Below are 23,264 nucleotides of genomic sequence, written 5' to 3'. Positions count from 1 at the left end.
TCATAAAAATTAAAATGCATAATCGCGGGCGTTGCTCGCAGAGGGCGCTTCTTACTTTAGCTATAAGAAAGGCTCCCGAAAGGTAATTAACATTGCTCGCAATTTCTCTAGCTTTTTTGTTGTGGAGTTATGTGGCGTCTCGAGCAAAATGCAGCAATTGCATGTGCATGCCGGCAATGTGATATTGCCACTTGCAGCTGCTGATTCTGCCTCCCGGCCCAGCCCGACCCGACCCCGCCCGGCCACTCTCTAAGGTCGGGCTAATTAAGCGGGCATTTAAGCCGTCAGCAATTAGCCGATTTATCACTTGCCACAGAACCTCAAAATCATGGCTGAGAACAGCTACAAGCCGCAGCTACAAGCCAATGCAAACAAACTTTAAGAATCGCACTTGACTTTTGCGGCGCATGCGCAGCTCTACTGGCAGCGCCGCCGCCAGCTTCTGCGCCGACGTCGACTGAGGGGCGCAGGCGCAGATTCTTCTCTGGCCATATAAAAAGCCCAGATTCTGGCCGCGATCGCACTTCCAGTTGGACGCCTCTGCGAGCAGGGGCCCTTCAGAAAGATTTCCGATTTCAAAAGGACTTATACCATTATCCTGTGATTCAAAAATAAGGTAAGTAGTAAATAAAGTGTCTGTATAAAGTGAATAAACTAAATATAGTAACTAAAGTGAGTGAAGTTCTAAAAAAATTCTTGGCAACAAAATTATCTAATTTGTAAACTTTGAAGCTTCTCGCCCCGATCTTAACCAGCCGTGGTAATCCATATACTCCGTTGTTTACACTTGCCCACTTTATTGGGGGAAACTCCGCCCCGTTGCGCAATTGGAGTGTGAGAAACTATCTGGAGGCATGCTGATTAGCTTGGCTGGTTCGGGGTCATCCGCAGATCAGCTCAGACTTAACTCACATCCCATCCACAGCTACAAACTTAAATGGCCAGCCATATGTGGAGCATTTTCTTGGGAGTTCTGGTGCTGGAGCAGCTACTCGCTGGATCGCAGGCGGCCAATCTGTCTCAACTGGTGAAGAAGCAAGGCCAGCAGAAGCCACTGGTGGTGCCATCCCCGCAGCCAGGTCAGCAGACAAGAAGTCAGCATCAGGAGCAGCAGCAGTATGTCCAGGACACGGAACAACAGGAGCTGAAGGTAGAGGACGAAGACGAGCATGATCCGTATCAGATGTTGCAGGAACCTAAGCAGGAGTCCAGACTGCCCACGTCAGCGAATTATCCGTGGAGTCCGTATGCCGCAGCGCCAGGGATTCCGGCTAATCCGTACGAGCCCATGCCCAAGATGCTGCCCTTTATTGGATACGCCCAGCCGGTGCTGATACCCTTCCCCCTCTACCTGGCTCCCGACATGTTCTACCCCGCATTCCCGGGCGCCAGCAACGACCTCGAAGACGTGGTCATGTCCAGAGCGGCGGGCGGACGTCGGCCCCCGGCCAGTCACTCCTCGGCTGCCCGCAATTCGCCCATCTACCACGTCCGGCTGCCGCCCACGCCGTACATGTTCCTGCCCAACATGCCGACCTCTCCGTTCGGCGGAGGATTCTCCCCGCTCCTCACATACCAGCCGATGCCCTCGTTCTCCGCCTTCGGATCCGTCTTCAATCTACCAGTAAACTTCCTGGCGAATGGAAAGCCCTCTGGGATCTACCAGGTCAATGGTTCGCCCTCTGAGGGCTTGGGACACCTTCCTCCCAGCTTGGGAAGCGGCGGGGGATACGGAATGAGGCCACCAACTCCAAGTAACCCTTACAGGCCTATGTCCGGGTCCTCTTCCATGGGCGGCTATGGAGGATCCACGCAGGGCTTCGGCCTGGCCTCGATGCCGGCTCCGCAGCATGACTCCAAGCTCACGTCCCTGAAACGTCCCTTCGTCTTCAACGGGCGTCCGGAGGACATCTATATCCTGCCGAACAACCTGAGTCCGCTCTACAACGAACCGAGTTACTACTGATCTGGCATTGGGCTGCGGCTGCCACAGTGTGTGGCAACAACTGAAAGTATTATAAAATGCATTTAATAGGTTCTAGTTCGAAGAATAATTAAATGCAAGACTATAACTATTTAGAAAATATAATCCTTAATAATTTCAAGTAATTTAAACAAATATGTACTCTCTTAAGGATTGATTCTAATATTAAAGGTATTAAATTATTAAATAAAATAGTAAAGAATATCATATTTAAATCTTAACAACTTTTTGAGTTTAAAACTCTTTCAAAACTCTTCTTCCAAAATAGCTGTATTTCAAAAAAGAAAATCAAACCATTTTTAGTATAAAATGTATATATTTTTGGCCCAAAATATTTGATAGGTTAGACAAAATAAATTAAATTTATAATATTTAAGACTTAAATCCAAACAACTCAGACTTCATCCAGCAAAGACACAGGGTTACGTAGCATAACTTAGAATCGGAGTGACTGCCATAAATCATCGATTGGAATATCAGTTCCCAGATCACTGCCCGATGGCGGCCACCTCGGCCACTTTGCGTTTGATGTAGTCGGGATTCCCCAGGTTGATGCCACCGCCGATCAACTTGCCCGTGGTCAGATCGAACTCGTAAACGCGGGGCACACAATTGGCGATGTTGATTTTTTCAATGGCATCGTTGGAGAGGCCTAAGGAGATTCCAAATTATAATATTTAACACTATTTCCAGGATAGGTAACTAAGACTGGTCTCACCCTCGATCAGCTGGACGAGGGCACGGGCCACGGTGCCGTGGACCACCATCAGCACCTTGGAGCCCTTGAGAAGCTCCTGGCGGACCTCCTGCCACATCGGCGCCACCCGCTCGACGCACATATGCATGGACTCGCTGTTCGGAAAGTGGCCCGGCGGCACTTCGTCGAATATGGGATTGCTGCAGATGGTGTAGTAGTAGCGGTTGGTCTCCTCTATCGGTGGTGGCGCCACATCGTAGGCCCGTCGCCACTGCATCACCTGATCCTCGCCATATGTGTTGGCCACCTCGCGCTTCCGCTCCCCGGTGAGATTGCCGTAGTGGCGCTCGGACAGGCGCCAGTCCTCCTTGACGGGCACATAGGAGCAGTTCATGTTGCTTAGGATCATGTCGGCGGTTTCACGGGATCGGCTTAGCACCGATGTGTAGACTACATCGAATTCCAGCTTCGACTGTAGCAGGGCTGGAACAGCGACGGTGAGAGCCTCTTTAACGCCTACGATTGGACGGTAAACCGGATTACTGAGGTAACGAATTCAACCGTACATATATCTTGGAACTTACCAATGGCGCTCAATGGAGCGTCGTGCCAGCCGCAGAATCGATTTCCGATATTGAAGTCGCTTTCTCCATGGCGCACAATAACCAAACGATTTAGTTTCGGAATGAATTGAGAACTGAAATTATACAAAAAATATTATAAATTTTTTATAAAAATAATGAGAGTTAGAACTCTTAACCATTCTCTTATTTAAATTGGTCAAATTTTAAGTTAAAAGGCAAAATATATTTGAAAAGTTTTCAACTTCAAAATATATTATATAATAGCTTCTAGAATATGAATCAGATTTTGTCTGGCAGGAGACACCAAGTCAGGTTGGCCGAGCGGTCTAAGGCGCCAGATTTAAGCTCTGGTTCTCATCTGAGAGCGTGGGTTCGAACCCCACACCTGACAAAACAGTTCTAGGATGTTTTTTTTAGACTTTTTACTTATTTTTACCATAAAATAAATACGGTTTTTTCTTTACAAGTTAATCCTTTATAAAAATTAAATTTCACTTTGTGTTAATAGTAAATTTTAATGATCAAAAAGGATAACTGTAAGGCACTTGGTATACACATAGAAATATAAAAAATAGTACCATATAATAATTTAGATAAAATATCTCAACCTCTACCCTTTGGGTATAAATACAAATAGTACCCCCTGGCTATCACATATATCTTGTTACTATATCTTCTAAATCCAGTGGCACTCGTCACTATCTTTTAGCCACCATATAGTAGCTTTACGACAAAGCTTAGTTACCAGATTAGCCGATATGGGGAAGAAGCGAGAATCTACCTCATGGCTGCGAATGTTATTGTTGTTGTTGTTTTTCTTGTTTCTTTCGACGAAGATAACGGTAACGGATATGTTGTAGGAGGAACGTGTGATGCTCACCTCGGCATCGTCCGGATGCGATTGAGCCGCGGTCCAGAGACGTGCTCCACACGAGGCCAGAACTCCGCGTCGCTTTCCGTTGCGTTGGCTTCCGTTCCATACCGTCCGCACCCCGCCACCGCCTCCGCCGCCCCACACATTCCACACATATTTTCGGCTAGTGTACGAGTGTATCCGATGGATAAAAGCGCGGAAAAAAAAAAGAAAAATAATAATAATAATGGAATAAAAAAAAGCGCGCGCTCTTCGTCTGGCCTAACATGACGCGACAAAACCGAATATAATTCGCATTATCTGATGTCCAGACGGCAGCATAATCACACACACACACACACACACTAACACACAGCCAGAGTGGCTCATTCACACAGATACTTTTGGCTGGCTTCGCGTGTTTTGTGTTTTGCTCGGCTCTTTCTCAGTCTCAGTCACAGTCCCTTCTCAACCTCATTCTCAATTCTCAATCTGAATCTCATTCTGGTTCTCAGTCGTGTCCGCGCCTAATTTCCTCTTCCTCTTCGCCACCTCCCTTCCGCCTACCCCAAGCGACCGCCATATACTCCCCGAGTTACTCAAAGATACTTCCTAGACGTAAACAACGCCCACGCCCACTCGCATACTTACGCCTCAAATTCGCGCATTGTTTTTGTCGCAGAAACGTAGTTTTTTTTTTTTGTCACGCTTTGTTTTGATGTTTTTTTTTTTTTAGTTTTTTTGCGGATAACTTTGTATAGTTTTTTTTTTGTTTGTTGTAGGCCTTTTTTTTTTAAATACGTTACAGTTTGCTTTTCAAAAACTTGAACATGGCCGGGACTTGAGCAGCGATGGTGGTGGATGGTGGCTTCTCTTCCTGTTTTTTCTGAAGTTTCAGTATCTCGCGCGTATCTCGAAATTGTATCTGGAAATGTATCTGATGCAGCTGCAGCTACAGCCACGTTCCTTTATCTTTCGGCTTCCACTTCGCACTAAGCTCTATTCTTATTGGCAAACAATTTTATCGCGGCGCAGTTGTTTTTTTTAAACGGCTGTTGTTGCTTTCAACTTGGCCAACAGCTGATGCCGGCTGGTAGCTGGTCGCTGGTCGCTGGTACCTGGTTCCACGCTCAATTTTGGGATCCACTGGGGGAAAATCAATATCAACTGAAATTTTACGTATTTGTTATTGTTGCGCCAGAAAGCCGAGCTACAAAAAAAAAAAAACAAAAACAAAAACAAACTGTTCAGATTTCCGCCAACTGGGGTAGATTTCTTTTGAATCTGACCGCGAAAATCTACACAAACCTCTGATTCGCATTAAAATTACATTTGATTACATAATTACTTGGCTAAGAAAAAACACATTGACAGTTTTGTTAATCAGGGCAAAAATGCACTTGGTAACATCTTTACTTTTTATAAATTTCAAGTATCTCAGAGTTGCTAAGCCATTCTTTTGACAAATTTATTAAACTTACATGCCTTTATATTTTAAGAACGAATGCCACCTGAAAGCTGTTTAAAAATAGCTTATTATGCTTAAAAAAAAAAGCCTTTTGTACTGCCTACTTGTATTAATTGTAATGTGGTAAGTAATATATGCTGAACATTCCGCAGCTGCAGTCAGAAACTGGATTTCAGACTTCAAGAGCCTGACGCACTTGCCTTTCTAAGCCAGGCCAACATAACTAAATCACGGCTCAAGGACTAACCAAAAGTCTAACATAAAACGAGCTTACAATTTACAAGAAGATGTCATGAGAAAAGATCAAAATAAATACTGTTTATTTAGGGTAATATGATAATAACATTTGCATAAGTGATCTATAAAAGTAGTTTTTTAAGGGTAGAATTAATATTTATAAGGAAGAGTGTCGGTGGAATATATAATATTTAATTGGAACAACTTCTTGTTTATTTTTCTTAAACTTAAGAACTTAAACTCTATAAATAAAATAAAATATGTAATGGTCTAAACATCTAGAAATACCATGTAAAAATACTGATTTTCAATTATTTTTATCTAAGAATTTCTTGGCCAAAAGCTACACTTCCACGTGTTTCAGGAACTAAACTTTCAACGAGATATGCGGTCAGGTATTTACCATAATCTGCATTATGGCGCCCCCGCGACTTTGTCAATTACAATATGCAATACCCGGGGGTAACGGTGCTCGAACTCGGCTCAGCTCGGCACAAGTACCAGGTATTACCGCGTCGAGTTGCGATAACCATCTATTGCTGCTGCTCCGTCGAGCGTTTGACAATGTTGCTCTCAAAGAGGCAGAAACCCTGGGACCCAGACAGTGTGCGGCCCTTATTTGGCCCCCCGATGGTATAAAGGTTTTGGCCAAAGTAGCTGATGGCTCAGTCTGCAGACTAACGTGTATGGTTCACTAAGATCGGCTCCGAAAAGTGCGGTTTGAGTTCAGTTTCGGTGCAATTTCGGTGCAACAAAGTATAGATCGGGTGGAAATGCATTTTCCGGCATTCGATGAGTTCTATCAGCGGTTTCTGTTTCTTTTGCCGTTCGTTGCAAGTGAGTGGGGCAGTACAAGAAGTATCTGAAAATCAGCCAAGTGTGTCGTATCTTAAGAATACGCATCGTACGCAGCCCTACTCTCGAAGTGGATCTCCTTGATATTGAGACGACATCGATATGGTCCAGTCGGAAAAAATGAAACAGTCCCCAGACTTTGTCACCCGAAACGCCGCATGACCCCTAAAGCCTATTGCGCAGCTTCTTGGCCATTCGAGAGTTTATGATCCATCCCCGATCCCAAAAATAAAAACCAACAAATCTTGAGCCCATAAAACTGTCGCATAGCGGATCGCCTAATGGACGGCAAACAACCAAACCCACCCGGTGGCTTGTAAATAATAACAATAATTAAATTTTTTTTGCATTCACAAATGCTCCATGAAAGCCAATGAGCGCGTCAATTTGGGGGGAGGAGTCGTTGTAGTCGGATGTCGAAGTACACCCCATCCATTGTTATATAACCGGCGTGTGCGAGATCCGTCGATCGGAACAATGTAAACAAGAAAACTGAAGATTTCCATGGTCCGGATTCCGGAGTCCGGAGGGCCGCAAATAAATCAATTATGTATCGCTTAGCATTTCTCAAATTTCAGAGGGTCTTTGGCCAAAATTGCAAGCTGCGTGCAAAAATTACAGTGATGTCTTGCCAATCTTGGCAAGACAATCCTATTGAAGATGGGAACCCGATGTCCAGAGGGGATTACTCAAGACTGTCATTAGCTAGCTCTAATACTCCACCTGCCACCTGTCATTTCAGACTTCAAGCCGGAAATCCACTTTGATTATGATGCTCCTGAAACGTGGCAGCTCACATACAAGAACTGCGGAGGTCCCCAACAATCCCCCATTGCGATTAGCTCCCGGAAAGTAATACCCATTGATATACCTCCACTGGAATTCGTTCTCTACGATCAGTCATTTGTCAGTCAAGCGGTAATAAGAAATAATGGACACACAGGTACATAAATTTTGTAAAAATACTTACTTTTATTGAGTATAATTAATTTTTTTTCTACTGACTAGCTGATTTTAAAGTTCCGACAACCAAATTTTACGGCGTTAAGCCCTATATTACGGGCGGCCTGATGCTGGACTGCTACGAGGCCGAAGGTGTCCACTTCCACTGGGGCTCTCCGACTAGCAAGGGATCCGAGCATGTCCTGAACGGACGACGCTACGACGTCGAAATGCATATAGTCCATCGGAATAACAAGTACCTGACCCTCGACGAGGCACAACTGCACAGTGATGGTATTGCTGTTCTGGCCGTACTCTTCCGAGTTGTGAGAGTAAGAAGAACTTGGAATTAATATTGAAATAGGACACTTCCCCACACAGATTAATATATCGCATTCCAGACACCGCCGATATTCTACGAAAATGGACTCCACGAGGTGTTTAGTTCGCTGCTGCACCTGGGAGCGTATAACAGTAGCTACACACTTCCCGAAAACCTGACACTGGACTCACTGATGAGCAACTTGAACCGGGGCCAGTTCTACACCTACCGCGGATCACTGACCACGCCCCTCTGCTCTCCGGTGGTGCTGTGGCACGTGTTCGAAGATGTGCTGCCCATATCTTTCAACGAGCTGCCCAAGTTTTGGCTGCTGAGGGATAGTAGGAACAGGCCGTTGGTGAACAACTTTCGACCACTGCAGCCGCAGGAGAATCGGGCGATCTTCTACCGTCGTCCGCCTCCTGTCCACCAGTTTCAGACCGTACAGTATCGGCAGCAGCTGCTGGAGCTGCCAGAACTGATTTGGTTATAGCCGGACGAATAAAACTTAACGGCTTTATTTATATAAATACTAAGTGCATATAGTTGTGGGGCTAGTTCTACTGTGGTTACACTCAAAGGGAATCGATGGGCCCGAGCTTGGGTGGGGCTAGTTGGCAACATCTTATCTCTGCTTCCGGAAGCGCGCCAGGTATGAGGCAAGGAATCCAATCTGCAAGGCGCAAAGGATCTTGGTGAATGCCGGAGAACGCGGCATCCCAGGCGGCATCTGCAGAGACGGACGCCGAATGGCCTGAACCGGTCGAGGTATTACGGAAAGTTGCTTCAGCTGGGCACTGGATACAATGGGACCTCGAAGGGCGTTCTTTTTGAGCATCGGACGCCTGCGCATAATCGGCACCAGGGAACTGGTGGTCAGGGTGGAGGTCAGCGTGTGATACTCTTTATCTCGTCCGTCGAAGGGCGGACGCGGCACACGCACTCGGGGATTGATGGGCGGGTTGAAAGGTGGTGATATCACCACACGGCGACGTCCATCATCCCTACCTTGCTTCTGCTTAGGGTCGGTGTCTACCGGTTTGTCTGTCGTTTTGTTAAAGGGATTCTTGCCGCTGTAGTTGACCTGGCGATCCTTGCCCTGGCGCATGATGCTGTTCATTTTCCGCTCCGCTCGGTCCAGTCCTGATTCAGGGGCTCTTCGTTTCTTGAATGCCAATTGATCGGCCTGAGGACGCTTTCGCTCAGGACTACGCTTGTCAGGTTGCGGGATTTGTTCCCTTTTGTGTACCCTTTCGCCGGGGGGCCTGCGCGCAGGAGCCTGCTCCTTCGCCGGCGGTTTCGGTGGCTTGGCCGCCGCCTCCTCTTTCTTGACCTCTCGCTGCTCCTGTCCGAATTCGACTTCGTGGGGCCGGATGTGGGGCTGTTGGCTGGGAGCTGTTCGTGGCTCGATCTGAACGTGAGGGGTGCCTTCCTGGATTTTAGGCTTTCGCTGCGGCTTTCGGGTTTCTCTAGGAATGAAGGCAGGAGTAGCACCCGGAGCGGGAACTGCAAACTCACGTGGTATGCGCTTCTTGGTAGCCTCAGTGTCCTGTTCGTCCCCGAGGGTGTTTTTGCTGTCATAGGCCGAAACTTCGGCGAGATCTTCCAAGGACTTGGACTCGGAACCAGCATCTTTGAAGATCTTCGAATAGTTGCCCTGCAAGGAGTCGTCGCCTGCTTTGGCCTTTTGTTGCTTTAGGGCCTGGGTAAGCTTATCATTCAATTTTTCCAAGTTCTCCTCATCTGCTCGGCTAAGTGTTTCTTCATACTTCCGGGGCTCAGACTCATCCTTCCCAATCTTTTCGTTGTTCAACAGCCAATCCCACTCATGGCTGCCCTCGCCGTCCTTCTGGTCGCTATAATAGCGCATATTAACCTCCTCCAAGCTGACGAGCGGTCGTCTTTCGCCCATTTTGGTCGATCGCTTTTCTTCCGCTGATTCGACGAGTCTTTCATCCAAACCCTCCTCAAAGTACCCCATATCCCTCAAATTCCCAAACTCTTTCAATTTCCAGTAGTTGTCCTCGTCGAAGTGATCATCGGAGCTGTTAGACTGCATTTTGGTGACATTTCTATCATCGGTTTTCCAGTTTTCTAGCTCGGCTTCGTCTTGCATTTTGATATCATTATCCTCATTCATTTTGATGACATCCTTTTCCTCCACTAGCTCGGATTCCTCCTGCATTTTAATGGTGTCTTTATCCTCGACCATTTTCCAATGTCTGTGCTCGTCCGCCTCCGGCAGATCCTCAGCCATTTTTGCCTCGTAGAGATGCTCCATTTTTTGTTCATCCTCCATAGAATTATCTAAATCCTTTTCAAAATGATACCGCGCCACATGCCGATCCTCCAATTTATCTGAGTTTTTTAAAGTCTTCATATCCTCGTCATCAGTTCTGTCAAACACATCTTCATGTTGGTCCATCAAATCCAATTTTGTATTCCGGGCTTTCAGTTCCAAGTCTTCGGAACTTCTTTCTTGGAGATCGTCCCGAGCTCTAATAGCATCAGAATCCTGAAAGTCCTCAGCCGTTTCTTCCAGTATTTCTGTTATTTTGGACTTGAATGGTTTGTGGGAATCTGAACGCACGAGATGGTCTGAGTAGCGACTTTTATCTACAGAGGACTCTTCGTCAAATCCCTTTAAATAACTATCGACTGACCAGGGGGAGGAATCCATACTTTTAGCCCGAACTCTTAAACAGTCCGATTGCTCCACATCCTGCCAGTCCTCCATAAGCTTCTTTGATGGAGTCTTTCTTTCGCCTTGCAGCTGAAGGTCTGAGCTTAGGTTATCCTGGAGGTTTGGCTTACCCTCCTGGCGCACCTCTGATATTTGGAAGGGCTCCGTGTCGTGTAGGGTTTCCCAACCAGAATCTTGCAGTTCTGAAACCGTGTACGTGTGCTGGAACTTCTTCTCCAGCTGCTCAAGATCGTCTTCGTCGCCGAATTGGGCCCTTTCTTGCCCCTCCAAATCCGCATTGGCTGGATAATTCACATCAATGGGCTCGGATTCAGTGAAGTATTTGGACTCTTTCATCTCCTGGTCCTCCTCATTATATTCTAATCGGAGCTCTGCCTCTTGTTCATCGTACAGTTCCTTTCTGTCCTGCCACTCCTCCAGATAATTCACATCAATGGGCTCGGATTCAGTGAAGTATTTGGACTTTTCTATCTCCTGATCCTCCTCATCAAGTTCCATTCGAATCTCTGCCTCTTGGTCATCGCTAAGTTCCATTCTGGGCTGCCGCTCCGCTAGATAACCAATGGGCTCGGATTCAGTGAAATGTTTGGACTTATTCATCTCCGGATCATTCTCATTAAGTTCCATTCGGAGCTCTGCATCTTGTTCCTCGTTGAGTTCCATTCTGGTCTGCCGCTTCTCCCGATAGTCCTCATCCGCTAGGAAGAATTTCGACTCATACTGCTCATCAAGTTCCGCAGTAGGACTTCGATCCTGCAGCTCCTCATCCTTAAACATCTTCCAGTCGCTTTCATTTGAATCGTGAAGCTGGGACTCTTCTTGAATCAGATTCCTTTCTACCATTTCGGTTTCACCAATGAGATTGTCTATCACCTCTTTGTCGTCCATGACCTCTAGAGAGTTTTTGATCGACTTTATAAGATTATCTTGAGCCTGCACATTTTCCTCGTTGGTATTCTGCATTTTTAACTCTAATAGCTCAGAATGGTCGGAATGAGACGATGCATTTTGCATTAATTGAATAGTTTCGTCTATTAGCTTGATTTCTTGTAACCAGGGGTCGGGCGTGGGTTTTTTGGGTTCAGTGCTCAAGTCCAGGGCATCCATATCCATGGACCTCAATGATGAGTCCATTTGAACGCTTTTGCCCATTCGGGTCATCTCCTTTCCCTTTCCCGATGCCACTCCAGGTAAGACCACTGACTGCCCCATAGATGTAGAAGAGTTTGGTGCCTCCTTCAATAGGAGTCGCATCTGGCGGCCTTTGTCCTCAACATCCATCGTAAAGGCAACCTTCACATTTCCATCGCGTATTTCCTCCTGTATCTGTGACGCTTTTGCACTCAACGAGTCGGGGATGTCCTCTGTCTCGATTGGGACCTGATGTTCTATGGGCTCCTTTAGTTTTTGAATTTTTGGGGACCAGCTACCCACTACTTTCAGATGCTTAAAGCTCTTGTCGCCTGCCTCGGACAGGATTTTGTCGAGAGCAGTCCTCAGTTTTGGCAGAGTGTCGGCTACTTCGTCCAGAACTTCGGAGGACATCTTTTCGTCAGTTTCTTCGTTCAACAAATCCAAAACGGATGAGTTTCTATTTATAAAATATTCAGCAACTTAAGTTTCATTATAAGATAAGAGAATAATTAAAATATACCTTAAATCGGGATGATTTCTCAGGACATCCAGTATTAGCTCTGGTGGGGCCTCATTCTGACATATCTTATGTATGGCCGTAATTAGAGGAAACCTAAGGTGTGAAGTTAAATTTTAAGCCCTTATATAGCCAGGACCACATACTTATGTTGGTTCCCATCAGTCTCCAGAATCGCATTCACTTCGCTGACCACCAAGGGACCCTGTAGCTTTCGACCTCCATGAAGATTGCGTTCTACTTCTTGAATGGTCTGACCCGAGGAAATAAGGTTTTTGGCAATGGTCATGTTTTGATCAACTAGAATTAAAAAAAACCTTTTACGGATTTCCAAAGTCATGAAGAAATGGACAAACCAGAGGTAGAGGCCACTCCACATGTCTGGTAGACCGTCGACATCTTTGCGGATGGAAAATAATCTTTCATAAAATGCATCATCTCATTGAGACCCAGATGGGTGGCTGCAACACAAGCGCTGTCGCCCAGGTGAAGGCCATCAACAAAGCCCACTCCCAGGGCAATGATATCCTTTAGGGTCCCGCACAGTTCAACACCATCAACGTCATCAATGGAAATCACCTTGCAGTTTTTGGTTTCGAGAGCGGCGATCAGTAGCTCCCCGTGGTCTGGATTGCTGCAGCCCAAAGTGATCTCGCATGGCTTACCCTGGGCCACATCCAATGCGTTATGGGGGGACATCATTGAGTAGCAGGGAATGCCCAGGCGCTCGCTAATAGCGTGAGACACGAGAACCACATCGTCGTCGCAAGGTTCCATTAGACCCTTGATCATGGAGACGGCGATGGCCGTCTCCTTTAAGTTACCTTCTAGGATGTTACAGCAGGAATCAACGAGGCTCTGCGGCATGGAAAATATCAAGATATCTGCATTCTGGGCAGCCTCCAAAAGATCATTCACCGCAACCTAAAGAAGGAAGTTGTTGCTTAAAATATGAACAACATGTTTATATTTTATTTATTTAAAATCTTTCTTAGAGTTAACGAGAGTTTATAATTTAAACCTTAAGTTTATAAGGAAGTCTTAGGTAAGATTTATAAGAAGTCTTATATAAAATATCTGTTTAAACTATTATTCAATTATTTTTAAGAGTAAAACCCAAAGACCAGTTAACGTATTAAAACCATTGCATTTAAAAGCCAAATTCATCTCACCAAGTTCTTGGGTAGCTTGATCCCAGGCAGATACTTGACATTCTCGTGACTATCATTTATGACCTCGGACAAGGGAGAGCTGCGAACGAGTTCGTCGAACACATAAATGTGAACACGGCTGTCGAAAATGCCCTGGCGTACATTTTTGCTCACGGCGGCTGCAATGGCCGAGCCCCTAAATCACAACGAGAAAGGGAACATCCAACGGTTACAGATATTGCTGGAAGGATACCCAATGCCACCTACCAGCCCTCCGCTCCAATAATGCATACTTTAATGTTTTCGGCCATCGTTCCCTTATCAAAAACTTATACCAGAAATTTAGGGCCGAAACGCGACCAAATGACCGCCTATATGTTGGACTGGATGTAAAATACTCTAATTTTTAATTGAGAATTTTGAAAATCCGGAGTTGAAATCGCCAAAAAGAAAATTTGATGTGAATGTATGAGCTGGAGCGCCCAAACAGCAAACTCCCCACCTACTTTATGGGCAAGGATGAAATTCATAAACGACGCCAGCTGTTTCATCCAGTCTATGCTGGCGTCCCTGTTGAGCCGCCGCCTGCCGCTCCTCCTGCTGTGAAATGGCGCGGATCTCAAACTCGGTGATGATCTGCGATATACGGCTCTTGGCCTCAGCCGCAAGTTTTGGTGGAAGACTTTTAACGCTGATGCAGGCGCTTTCGAAGAACAGATCATAGCTATTACGCGGAGGAGTTACGGGAATAGATGTAGCTGAAGAAGAACCAATCGCTGTAGCAGAAGAAGTACTGGTTTCCGCCTTCTGTTCGTTCAGTCTTTGAAAGTAAGCCCCTAAGATCTCCCTTTGCTCTCCAATACTTTGGAGAAGCTCCTGACGTGTTTGTGGCATCTGTTTTTCGTTAAGCAGGTCCTTCCTCTTCCATACGGTATTAGGGCGATGCAATCTTCTCCTTTTGAACTGGAATTCAAGAGTTTTGTATACATTGGAGTTACAAATGGGCCGACGCATATAGGAGATGACGGTACCTTTAAATCTTGCTCCATCGTTCCATATGAACCAAGATCGGTTTCTTCATTCGTTACCTCAAAAATTCCAGAATTTGAAGACACATTTTCCAGTTGTGAGACTTCACCGTTGCTGGAACCGAGTCCGTAAATCCTGGCCATTGATTGTTGATCCTGTGAGCGCCTTACCGACGTCCCAAATGTTTTTCCATTGCTCATTAGGCAAATCCGCTTTTTACTTAATGCCTAAGATGTACTAAGCATGAAAGTTAATGTTTTGAAAATTTCAAATCTCTTCGCACAGCTGAGCGATGTTTGTTTAGCCTTTTAGCGTATTAGAGATGACAGTTTCTTTAAGCGATAACAACTTTTTGAAATTTAAAAAAATCGAAATGAAACATTTTTGAAAACCAGTATTTTTTTAAAATATACAAATTTATTTAACGAAAAAATATTTTCGCATTAATTATTTTGGTCAAAATGGTTTATCTATAACCATCGATGTACAAAAATATATAATTAAACACTTATTTACCTATAATCAATATACATAAAATACTCCTAGTAAACTAATTACACTGTTCCTAGCTAACGCCACTAAAACGCGGCTGTTGTGTCTTTATCTGACCTCCAGTTCCATTTTGTTGCAGTACAAATGGACTATTTGTCGGCGAGTGTGCGGCTCCAGCATCGTGGGGACTATTATCCGTGAGGCCACGCAACTCCAGCTCACAAATAAGCTGTGAGACTCGCATCTTGGCCTCGGCAATGAGCTTGGGTGATAATGCTTTGACACTCGAACTGACACTCTCAAAGAACAGATCAACGTGATTCTTTTCCTTGGCCGGTGTCGGAGCTGGAAGGTGCTGTACGTGCGCCTGGCTACCCATCAGTTCTCGAAAGGATTCCATTAACTCGTTCTTGTCCTGGTGGATCTGTAGCAGGAGTTTAAGACCTTCTTGATTTGAAGCAGAAGTAGAGGGCCTGGGTTGGCAATTAGCAGTTTCTTCCGTTTTTGAAATGGCTTCTGTCTCCGAAAGTTCCTGTTTGGGTACAGCCACTTCTTCCATGGGGTCCAGGTTGTCAACGGGTTGCAGCGTAGAGGAAGTACCTTCCTCAGCGGTTTCATTTGGTCGAACCTCTGGTTTGTTTTCGTGTTTGGCTGGTCTTCGCTGATGGTAATACTTGCTCCGCTCCTGGCGTACACGCCCCTCTCGTCGTTCCACGCCCTCACCTTGGGTGAGAAATGACTCCAGGTTCCGTTTGTGTTTGGTGGTGAGTTGGTGCCGCACCAGGTGGCACCGGTTGCAGTCCATGCTGCACTGGCAGGCCCGGCAAAAGGGCTTGTGCTGGTCATTAGGATCCCGCCGGAGCCACGGTTCGAAAATCTTTAACCACTTCTCACAGAACTTCTGGTTGTACTTGGGCTTGCTCGAGGACAGTTTTTTGTGTTTTTCTTTATCTCTTGTCCTTCTCCCAGAACTGGATATGGATTCCCTGATGGTCCGAGATACTTTCACTTTGGCGTCCTTCCTAAAAAATGTTATGCGTAAAAACGGCATCCGTGAATGAGTATTTCTCTATCTCACCAATCTGAGTCGGAGGTATTTTCCGAGAAGCTCATTTTAATTAAACTAAGTGTTTCAGGTCCAATTTGTTATGTTTTGTTTCCATTAATCAGCTGACTTCAAATTATCGCTCATTGTTATCGATATCAGCCAAAGTCGATTATCTAAGTACCCAACAAATTTAAAATTAATTCAATAACTGAAAAATAATTTAATTATATTGGCTTTTAGCCAAAGCTTTTTTATTTGTAATAAATGGAAGCCCAATCAGTAGTTTTAAATGACTATAATTTAAATATACATTTCTAAATATGTAAAAAATGTGTGTACAATAAGACTTCTATAATCCTAATTATCCTTTGCTAAATGTTGCTTGCAATATTCCCAAATAAAAAGTGATCCAGTCACGTGTACATTTAAAGATCTAACAGTTCCAAACTGCGGAATTTCCACGGCATAGTCCAGGAAACCAATAAGATCCGCAGGTATTCCATGTTTTTCGTGCCTATAAGTGAACATAGAAGTATTATTTCTCACTTCAGTTTTAAACCAAAAATATACTCACCCTAATAAAAGAATGGACTTTTTCGGAAATTTAAACTCCGTGAAATTTGTACTGTGAGCAGTTTGTTCGGCACCAACAATTTTGTATCCCTCTAGTTGCTTTCCAATCAAAAATTCGGCCAGTGTTTCGGGCTTCACCTCAACAATGTTCAAAGTTTTTTCAGCAGTCATGCTAAATTTTTTTCTCATTAATAAGATTTTATAGATATAAATTTCTATAATACTCACCTTAAGTTAGTAAAATCACTTTTTTCCGCCTGCGATTTTAATCCCAAGATTAAAGTTTTTACACCGAGTACATCACATGTTCGGGCCAAACCTCCCAAGTTGGGCAGTTTGTCGATTAAGGAAGCCACCACAATGATTTCCCTATCTTCCTGCGTATTAGACGTATTCTCAAAATCACATCCAGGATATATATCACCAATAGGATTCATTTTCCTTTGAACATTTCCGTTGAGCGAACATGCTGGCGAGTTGTGTTCAGGAGTTTGTTCTCCCCTTTTTGCTTGAAAGGTCTCGCGAACATCCATTAACTTTTTTCTAAAGGCATAGCGACAATTAAAAAAACTGATGTTTTCATCGAAAGGCGCGTTTGTCATCCAAAGAATAGCATCCGAAACATTTTCAATGCCCTGTTCGACTAGTTCAGGTAGCAAGAGCCGAGCATCTTTTTGGAACTCGGCCAGTTTGTCGCCCAATGTTGCCTCAATTGAGTTTTTCAGGACTTCCGCTATGGGTTGGTCAAGGCTGTTTACATAAACAATTAGTTATTATGGTTTCGAAAGTTATTAATTTCAAATTCACCTGCTTCCAATGCACTTTGTAGCTAATCGATGCAGAACCAGTTGTGCAAATAAGCGAGTCTGGAAATTAGCACCCATTGTTAGAGGCAAAAGGGTTGAAAAAATGATTGTCAATTGCTCCTGTTGCAGAGTGTCCCATCGAGTCAAGCAGTAAGTATGAACTACGGAGATCAGTGACACTTGCTGACTGGGTTTGAGAGTGATTAAATTCTTCAGTTGGTCTAGTAAAGGGGCAATGTCGGGCAGCAGCTTGGCCACCAGATATTCGTAGATGAAGCTGATGTTCAGCTGGTCGCTTGGACACAAAACTGCCTCCCACAGCCCAGGCATCCACTGATTGCTTAGGTCGAGTATCGCTTTGGCAATCCGCATTTTCCTCCTGTGCTCCTTAGAGTTGGCAAAATAACGTGGTTTTTTCCTGGATAGCTCGTTGTTCATGTTTAGCAAATCAACACAGATGGAATTGACGTCCAATGTTTTACACTTTTGGCTATATGCTATAAACTGAACGCGAGCCATAGCCTCAACATCGCTCCTTTGCCCAAATTCATTTTCAAATGATCGCTCTATTCTAAGAAATTTCAGTTAATAAAAAAGATTAGGCCTGTTTATGAAACTTATAACTTATCTCGTGCAATACCTTGCATCGCCTGTGGTTGTTTCTCCTTCCAACAGCCTTTGAAGAACATAAGCTTTAGGCGCCTTTATATAACTCTCCGAATCGAGGCATCCCAACAAAAACGTATTTTTCTCCAGGACACCCACAACACATTTTTCGTATTCATCGTCATTCAGGTTGGCCACGGAATATTGTAAGATTGCTTGCCTAAAAAATTAAAAGTGTAATTAGTTTACAACTAAAATTTATCTCCCACCCTATTTACGTTTCTCGGCATTTCAAACGGTCCAACCGTGAAACCATGGTAGAGATAAGTGTCACATCTTCCAATGGTTTCGTATGCTCAGCTAAAATATTTGCAAGGGTTTTAAATGTGGCATCAGTTCCCTGATCTAACAGTTCCGTGGGATTTAGATGTAACTCATGAAGCTTATCCCACGTTTGAATATTGACCTTCACGAAAAGATCAACACAGTTCTCTCGCACAAACGACTTTTCCTCTCGTGTCCGGCAACCGAGGCGGTCCAGCAGGTGGCTCTGCATCTGGTCTAGACTGACTCCGGACTTAAGTAACGAAGAGTCTACTTTATAGACGTCTCGGTAGAAATCCAAATATTGTTCCGGTTTGTCGATTTCTCGATGAAGAAATATTGGCACTAGTCGCCACCACCCGTGTTTTTCTGTGGGCACAAGTCGTAGTTTTTCCAAAAAAGCAACAAACACATCATATTGGTAATCTTTTCGCGATATAAGCTCGGCGCAGCGTTTGCTGAAGTATTCAATATGCTCCTCCAGATTTCGGCAATTATTGATTTTGTCGATCAGTTGATGGTGGTCTGCATAGTCGTCAACGGTGTTGTACAAAGATTCCATAAACATCAAGTAGTCGCACAAGGATAAGGCGTTTATCGTGTTCTGTAATCAGAGCAAAGTGAGGATAAAGAGATACTGAAATTGGGGGGACTTACGCCAAACAAAAATATGACTTCGTTGATGGCGGATCCACGAAGTACAGGATTTTGCAAAGCACGTATCCGTGCACACAAGCCAAGAAGCAGCTCCTTGGGTACTAGAGGCAGCTGTATTTCTCGCCAGCCCATGAGCCAGTGAATCAGTGGCACACAATGCCACTGCACTGTTACCATGGCCTCCAGCAATTTATCAACCGGGTACCCTGCCATGAAGTCTCTTATTTGCTGCTCTGTCAGGGGATCGGGTATCTCAGAATTATACAGTTGAGTTCGATTAGTAGCCGCCACGAACTCGGTAACTAAATTAAAGTGCGACAGTTGGGAGAGACTCAAATTGGCCAGCAAATACTTGACAGTCCAACGCAAAACAAGGCTATTGTTGTCATTTAGAAGGCGGATACAGAGGATTCGAAGCCACGACATCCAATCGTCACTATGATTACTGGCCATTAAGCCAAGGCGGGGCACCAAAGTGCCCAGGGTGGGAAGCACAAGGTGAGACTGCTGCTCTTCTAGATTTTCCAGTATGCCAACGTAGGCATTCCAATTCTGCTCGCTGCACTGAAGGGCAGCCAGAACCCCATCTACATCCTTCAATTTGCTCATCAGAAAGTAAGCCGATCGCCGATCCTCCCGCACCTCTGACTGCAACAGAGTTTGTGTTATCCCCAACAACTGTACTCCACATTCCGTTCCGAGATTGTGGACAAAGTCGTCTACTAGGTGTACCAGAATCTGTGCCGCATGCGGTTGCCGATCGTTGCTTAAACTGAGGGCCCAAAGTTGCTGCAACACGAACTTTCCCTGGATCCGCGGGAACTTCCTCCCGTGTAACTGGACGCAGATAAGAAGATTGGCTACGAGCTGCCGACGACTTGGTGTGTCTTCATGACTGTCGGCGATCACCACAGAGACGAGTTTGTGGAACAACTTGGGGCCAAAGCGCACATTCCACTTGCTGTTCGTTTGCAATAGGCTATGGATGCATTGTAGTACACGTTTCAGGGCTAGCTCGTTATCCTTGTGCAAGTCCACCAAGTCGCACAACATTTCATCCAGCTCGGCAATCTCGCCGAGCAAATTTTGGTTTTGAATGTAGGTCTCCACGGCCTGTACTACAGCATGCGTGGCAGTGGCTGATGTGGCTTTCGTCACCGGCAATGACATCCTTGCGGTTTCTTAAACAAAATATATTCCACCTAAGTTGCACCAACTATAAGCTTTTCACAACAAAATGAAATAACAAGAACGTGGTGTGTGTTTATACTTCGCGCATTAGAGATGTGCCTTAAAAAATAGCGTTGTGTTATCGATAATCGACCGTTACAAACAGAAATCGATTTAAAAAACATTTCAAAAATGTTTTTGGATTGTTACCTTTGAGACCAGCTCCTTACCAGATATAAGTACCAGAAATTTGTATTTGGTAGATTTTTCATTACTCATAATATAAAAAAATTAAAACCAAATCCTTCAAAAATATTATTCGGAAAACCCTTTTTAGAAATACGATGTAATGCACGCCAGTTTTGGTATCCTAGAATTATTGCTATCTAGAATTAACACGAATAAAATGACAGTAATATCTATTTTTTGTTTTGGTTGTTGTTGTTTGGATTCTTTCTCATTTCGGCCAGTTTCTTGCACACAGCGTCCATGATCTTGTCGACCGCTTCAGCTTCCTTTTTATCTGAGTCCTGCGACATCTGCTTGCAAAGCTCAGCCTCTCGCTTTTTTTTTCTTTTGGCCGAAAGCCGTTTCCATTTCTTAGCCATCTCAGCTCGTTTTCTTTTCTTTTCCATCTGCTTACATTTTCTTTCCTGTTCCTTTTTGGCCTCCTCCTCAGCTATTTTTCTGCAATTTTCCAGATCTATTTGATCCTGTTTTGCCTGCTCACATTGCTTGGCTTTTTCGGCTGCCTCCAATTTGGCAATGGCCTCTTCAATTAACTTCATTTCCCTCTCCTGCTGCTTCTTCTTTTCCGCTAAAGCTTCCTGCGATACACATTTATCCTCCTGGCAACTATCAGTTTTGACTTCCGGCGGCTTGCACGTATCCTTTTGAGATAACTGATTGCATTTTTCAAGTTGGCTCAAAACTTGGCACTTCTTTGCTTGAGCGTTTTCTTTCTGCTGCTCAAGGAGCTTTTTGCAATTATCTGCTTCTGAAGATTTGCAATTCTTTTCGGTTTTATTATCCTTGTCCTTGAAATGCTTACATGGGGCTTTGCTCTTGCACTTCTTCTTCAGGGCCAGCTTTCGGCAACGCTCTTTCTGCTCCATCTCCTTTTGGGACGGCTGCTTTATCGTGAACAGCCGGAAACTGATGTTATTCGCCAACATGGCGTTCACCAGCACAACGCAAGCAGTCGTCCCTGCCTCCAGAATCTCCATCCTGGCCATTATATTAAGGCCCGTGCGCACGATGCGGCGGAAATCCATGCAACCCAAAGCCATTTCTTCGATCAACAACGGATAGACGCCTCGATAGATCATCGACGTGGAGCCTTCTGTGTGAGAGCCGGTTAGCATCACAATGGGACACATCGGTCGCATCTGGCTGATCATCTGGCCCACCATGGCGCAGGGACACGCTACGACGATGACCTTCGCCTGGCTCACCATGGCAGCCTCCGCAATCGCCGTGGTCACCGCCGAAATCTGATCCGCCGCAGTCGACCGGATCACATTTTTCAGGTCGTCCTGCATGCTCTCGTACCACAGCGCCGCCTCTGATTTAGCGCAGATCCTGACCATGCTTCGGACGGCATCCACCGGATACTTTCCTTTTGCCGTCTCGGAGGATAACATTACCGCATCAGCACCATCGAAGATAGCGTTAGCGACGTCCGATGCCTCAGCCCGGGTGGGGCGAGGATTCGATACCATGGATTCCAGCATTTGGGTGGCACAAATTACCGGCTTACCGGCCTTATTGCACTTGGCGATGATTGCTTTCTGGGCGAGAGGCACATCCTCTGAGAACAGCTCGATGCCCATGTCCCCGCGGGCCACCATAATGCCATCGGAGGCCTTGATGATGCCGTCTATGTTTTTCACTCCCTCCTGGCTTTCGATCTTGCAGATGATCTTTATGCCTTCACCGCCCGGCCCAAGAGCCTGACGGATCTCGGCAACGGCATTAGCATCGCGGATGAACGACGCAAAGATCATGTCAACCTTTTGCTCCACACCGAACTTAAGGTCTCTTTTGTCCCTCTCGGTAACTGCTGGCAAGTCCACTTCAGATCCCGGAAGGTTAACGCCCTTCCGGGAGCCTAACTTGCCGTCGTTCAGCACGGTGCAGAAGAGCTCCTCGTTAGACGTTTTATCAACGTGCAGACCAATCAAGCCATCATCAATAAAGATGCGTTTCCCAACCTGGACATCGACCGGAAGCCTGGCGTAGTCCACATAGATCTTCTCCTTGGTACACTGATTCTCCACAGATTTGTTCGTAGTGAGAATAATCTTATCACCCCTTTTCAGGCGGACCACAGAGGTGGGACTGCCATCGGACAGTTGTCCTGTTCGGATCTCTGGACCGCTAGTATCAAGGGCTATGGCCACTGTCAATGGAATGCCCGTCTCCTGCTGATACATCTCTATCGCCTTGCGCGCCGCCTGAATGACTCTGCAGTGAAGTTCGTGGGATCCATGCGAAAAATTCAAACGCACCACCCGCATTCCCGCCTTGATGAGTTTCAGCAAAAGTTCCGGCTTGTCAGAAGAGGGACCAATGGTGCAGATGATCCCAGTAAGGTTCTTTCTCAGGGCGGGTGTATCAAACTGTAATCGGGACAAGTAGTCCAGCCGAGAGACATAAGGCCCGGAATCCTTCTTGAACTTTTCGGCCTCGGCTCCTCCCTGGAGACACTATTTGGGAGTAAAGAATGTTAGCCGAATTACCTAGACTTTCCCAAAAAAAGGACTCACCTTCTTCTTTTGTCCATAGGGACGACAACTTGTGTTTGATAAAGGATTTTGAAGTTGGGGGACAACACGAATGGTTGCCCTCCGAAAGGCGGTTCCGACGTATTGACGAATTTTGAAAGAATTTTAAATCAAATGGGCCGAAAGAGAGAAATTTTGTACAAAGTCTGTTAAGGTGTAAAATTTTTCTAGATCATGATTACAATTTGAATGTCAGAAACTTGACAAAAGCTTGACAAACACTTTGGATAAATATACCCTATACCGTTCTAATAAGAACTCTTTTCTTCACCAAGGAAGTTTGCCTTTCAAGTATTACTAATTTTCCTTTGAATTCATGTCTTTT

General features: G+C 45.2%; 8 protein-coding genes and 1 non-coding gene across 14 annotated transcripts; 3 read left to right on the top strand and 6 right to left on the bottom strand.

The window, feature by feature from the left end:
• The first annotated feature begins 528 nt into the window (after positions 1-528).
• LOC6499366 lies at positions 529-2,186 on the top strand. 2 transcript variants are annotated; one of them, XM_001954748.4, is made up of 2 exons: positions 529-616; positions 926-2,186. In XM_001954748.4, exon 2 carries the CDS (start codon positions 938-940, stop codon positions 1,964-1,966), a length of 1,029 nt encoding a protein of 342 aa, XP_001954784.1. In that variant the 5' UTR covers positions 529-616; positions 926-937; the 3' UTR covers positions 1,967-2,186. The 2 variants fall into 2 exon arrangements, with proteins under 2 accessions (XP_001954784.1, XP_044571539.1); XM_044715604.1 differs by having other exon boundaries at positions 733-2,186.
• Positions 2,187-2,285: 99 nt separating this feature from the next.
• On the bottom strand, positions 2,286-5,328 carry LOC6501218 (2,3-bisphosphoglycerate-dependent phosphoglycerate mutase). Of its 3 annotated transcripts, none has more exons than XM_014911462.3 (4): positions 4,770-5,328; positions 3,266-3,378; positions 2,703-3,197; positions 2,286-2,636 (listed from the first exon to the last, which is right to left on the bottom strand). In XM_014911462.3, exons 1-4 carry the CDS (start codon positions 4,784-4,786, stop codon positions 2,473-2,475), a joined length of 789 nt encoding a protein of 262 aa, XP_014766948.1. In that variant the 5' UTR covers positions 4,787-5,328; the 3' UTR covers positions 2,286-2,472. The 3 variants fall into 3 exon arrangements, with proteins under 3 accessions (XP_014766948.1, XP_001954783.1, XP_014766949.1); XM_001954747.4 differs by having other exon boundaries at positions 4,925-5,328; XM_014911463.3 differs by lacking the exon at positions 4,770-5,328 and adding an exon at positions 4,146-4,300.
• On the top strand, positions 3,573-3,656 carry Trnal-uaa. The gene has a single exon. It is a non-coding gene; the product is annotated as a tRNA-Leu (tRNA).
• Positions 5,329-6,478: 1,150 nt separating the features above from the next.
• LOC6499367 (carbonic anhydrase 15) lies at positions 6,479-8,435 on the top strand. Its single transcript, XM_001954746.4, has 4 exons — positions 6,479-6,660; positions 7,421-7,621; positions 7,687-7,952; positions 8,022-8,435. Exons 1-4 carry the CDS (start codon positions 6,597-6,599, stop codon positions 8,433-8,435), a joined length of 945 nt encoding a protein of 314 aa, XP_001954782.1. The 5' UTR covers positions 6,479-6,596.
• A 9-nt stretch (positions 8,436-8,444) lies between these two features.
• Positions 8,445-13,965, bottom strand: LOC6501216 (myosin-7). The gene is made up of 6 exons (XM_014911461.3): positions 13,716-13,965; positions 13,470-13,644; positions 12,654-13,221; positions 12,444-12,597; positions 12,301-12,393; positions 8,445-12,237 (listed from the first exon to the last, which is right to left on the bottom strand). Exons 1-6 carry the CDS (start codon positions 13,757-13,759, stop codon positions 8,568-8,570), a joined length of 4,704 nt encoding a protein of 1,567 aa, XP_014766947.2. The 5' UTR covers positions 13,760-13,965; the 3' UTR covers positions 8,445-8,567.
• Positions 13,825-14,814, bottom strand: LOC116654469 (protein suppressor of variegation 3-7). 2 transcript variants are annotated; one of them, XM_044714825.1, is made up of 2 exons: positions 14,480-14,814; positions 13,825-14,411 (listed from the first exon to the last, which is right to left on the bottom strand). In XM_044714825.1, exons 1-2 carry the CDS (start codon positions 14,675-14,677, stop codon positions 13,956-13,958), a joined length of 654 nt encoding a protein of 217 aa, XP_044570760.1. In that variant the 5' UTR covers positions 14,678-14,814; the 3' UTR covers positions 13,825-13,955. The 2 variants fall into 2 exon arrangements, with proteins under 2 accessions (XP_044570760.1, XP_044570774.1); XM_044714839.1 differs by having other exon boundaries at positions 14,537-14,814.
• Positions 14,815-14,879: 65 nt separating this feature from the next.
• LOC6501215 (protein suppressor of variegation 3-7) lies at positions 14,880-16,165 on the bottom strand. Of its 2 annotated transcripts, none has more exons than XM_001954743.4 (2): positions 16,048-16,165; positions 14,880-15,991 (listed from the first exon to the last, which is right to left on the bottom strand). In XM_001954743.4, exons 1-2 carry the CDS (start codon positions 16,080-16,082, stop codon positions 15,043-15,045), a joined length of 984 nt encoding a protein of 327 aa, XP_001954779.1. In that variant the 5' UTR covers positions 16,083-16,165; the 3' UTR covers positions 14,880-15,042. The 2 variants fall into 2 exon arrangements, with proteins under 2 accessions (XP_001954779.1, XP_044570710.1); XM_044714775.1 differs by having other exon boundaries at positions 14,880-15,987; positions 16,048-16,150.
• An 84-nt stretch (positions 16,166-16,249) lies between these two features.
• Positions 16,250-20,153, bottom strand: LOC6501214. The gene is made up of 7 exons (XM_032449659.2): positions 18,984-20,153; positions 18,281-18,930; positions 18,037-18,222; positions 17,398-17,967; positions 16,819-17,340; positions 16,592-16,762; positions 16,250-16,531 (listed from the first exon to the last, which is right to left on the bottom strand). The coding sequence occupies exons 1-7, from the start codon at positions 20,151-20,153 to the stop codon at positions 16,375-16,377; spliced, it is 3,426 nt and encodes a 1,141-aa protein (XP_032305550.2). The 3' UTR covers positions 16,250-16,374.
• Positions 20,154-20,389: 236 nt separating this feature from the next.
• Positions 20,390-23,141, bottom strand: LOC6502679 (pyruvate kinase). Its single transcript, XM_001954741.4, has 2 exons — positions 22,922-23,141; positions 20,390-22,861 (listed from the first exon to the last, which is right to left on the bottom strand). Exon 2 carries the CDS (start codon positions 22,670-22,672, stop codon positions 20,573-20,575), a length of 2,100 nt encoding a protein of 699 aa, XP_001954777.1. The 5' UTR covers positions 22,673-22,861; positions 22,922-23,141; the 3' UTR covers positions 20,390-20,572.
• Positions 23,142-23,264: the final 123 nt, after the last annotated feature.

Source organism: Drosophila ananassae, chromosome 2L (genome assembly GCF_017639315.1).
Source record: "Drosophila ananassae strain 14024-0371.13 chromosome 2L, ASM1763931v2, whole genome shotgun sequence".
In the NCBI taxonomy this organism is placed as follows: domain Eukaryota; kingdom Metazoa; phylum Arthropoda; class Insecta; order Diptera; family Drosophilidae; genus Drosophila; species Drosophila ananassae.
The sequence above is the reverse complement of the archived record's forward strand: the minus strand, read 5'-3'. Positions and strand labels throughout refer to the sequence as shown.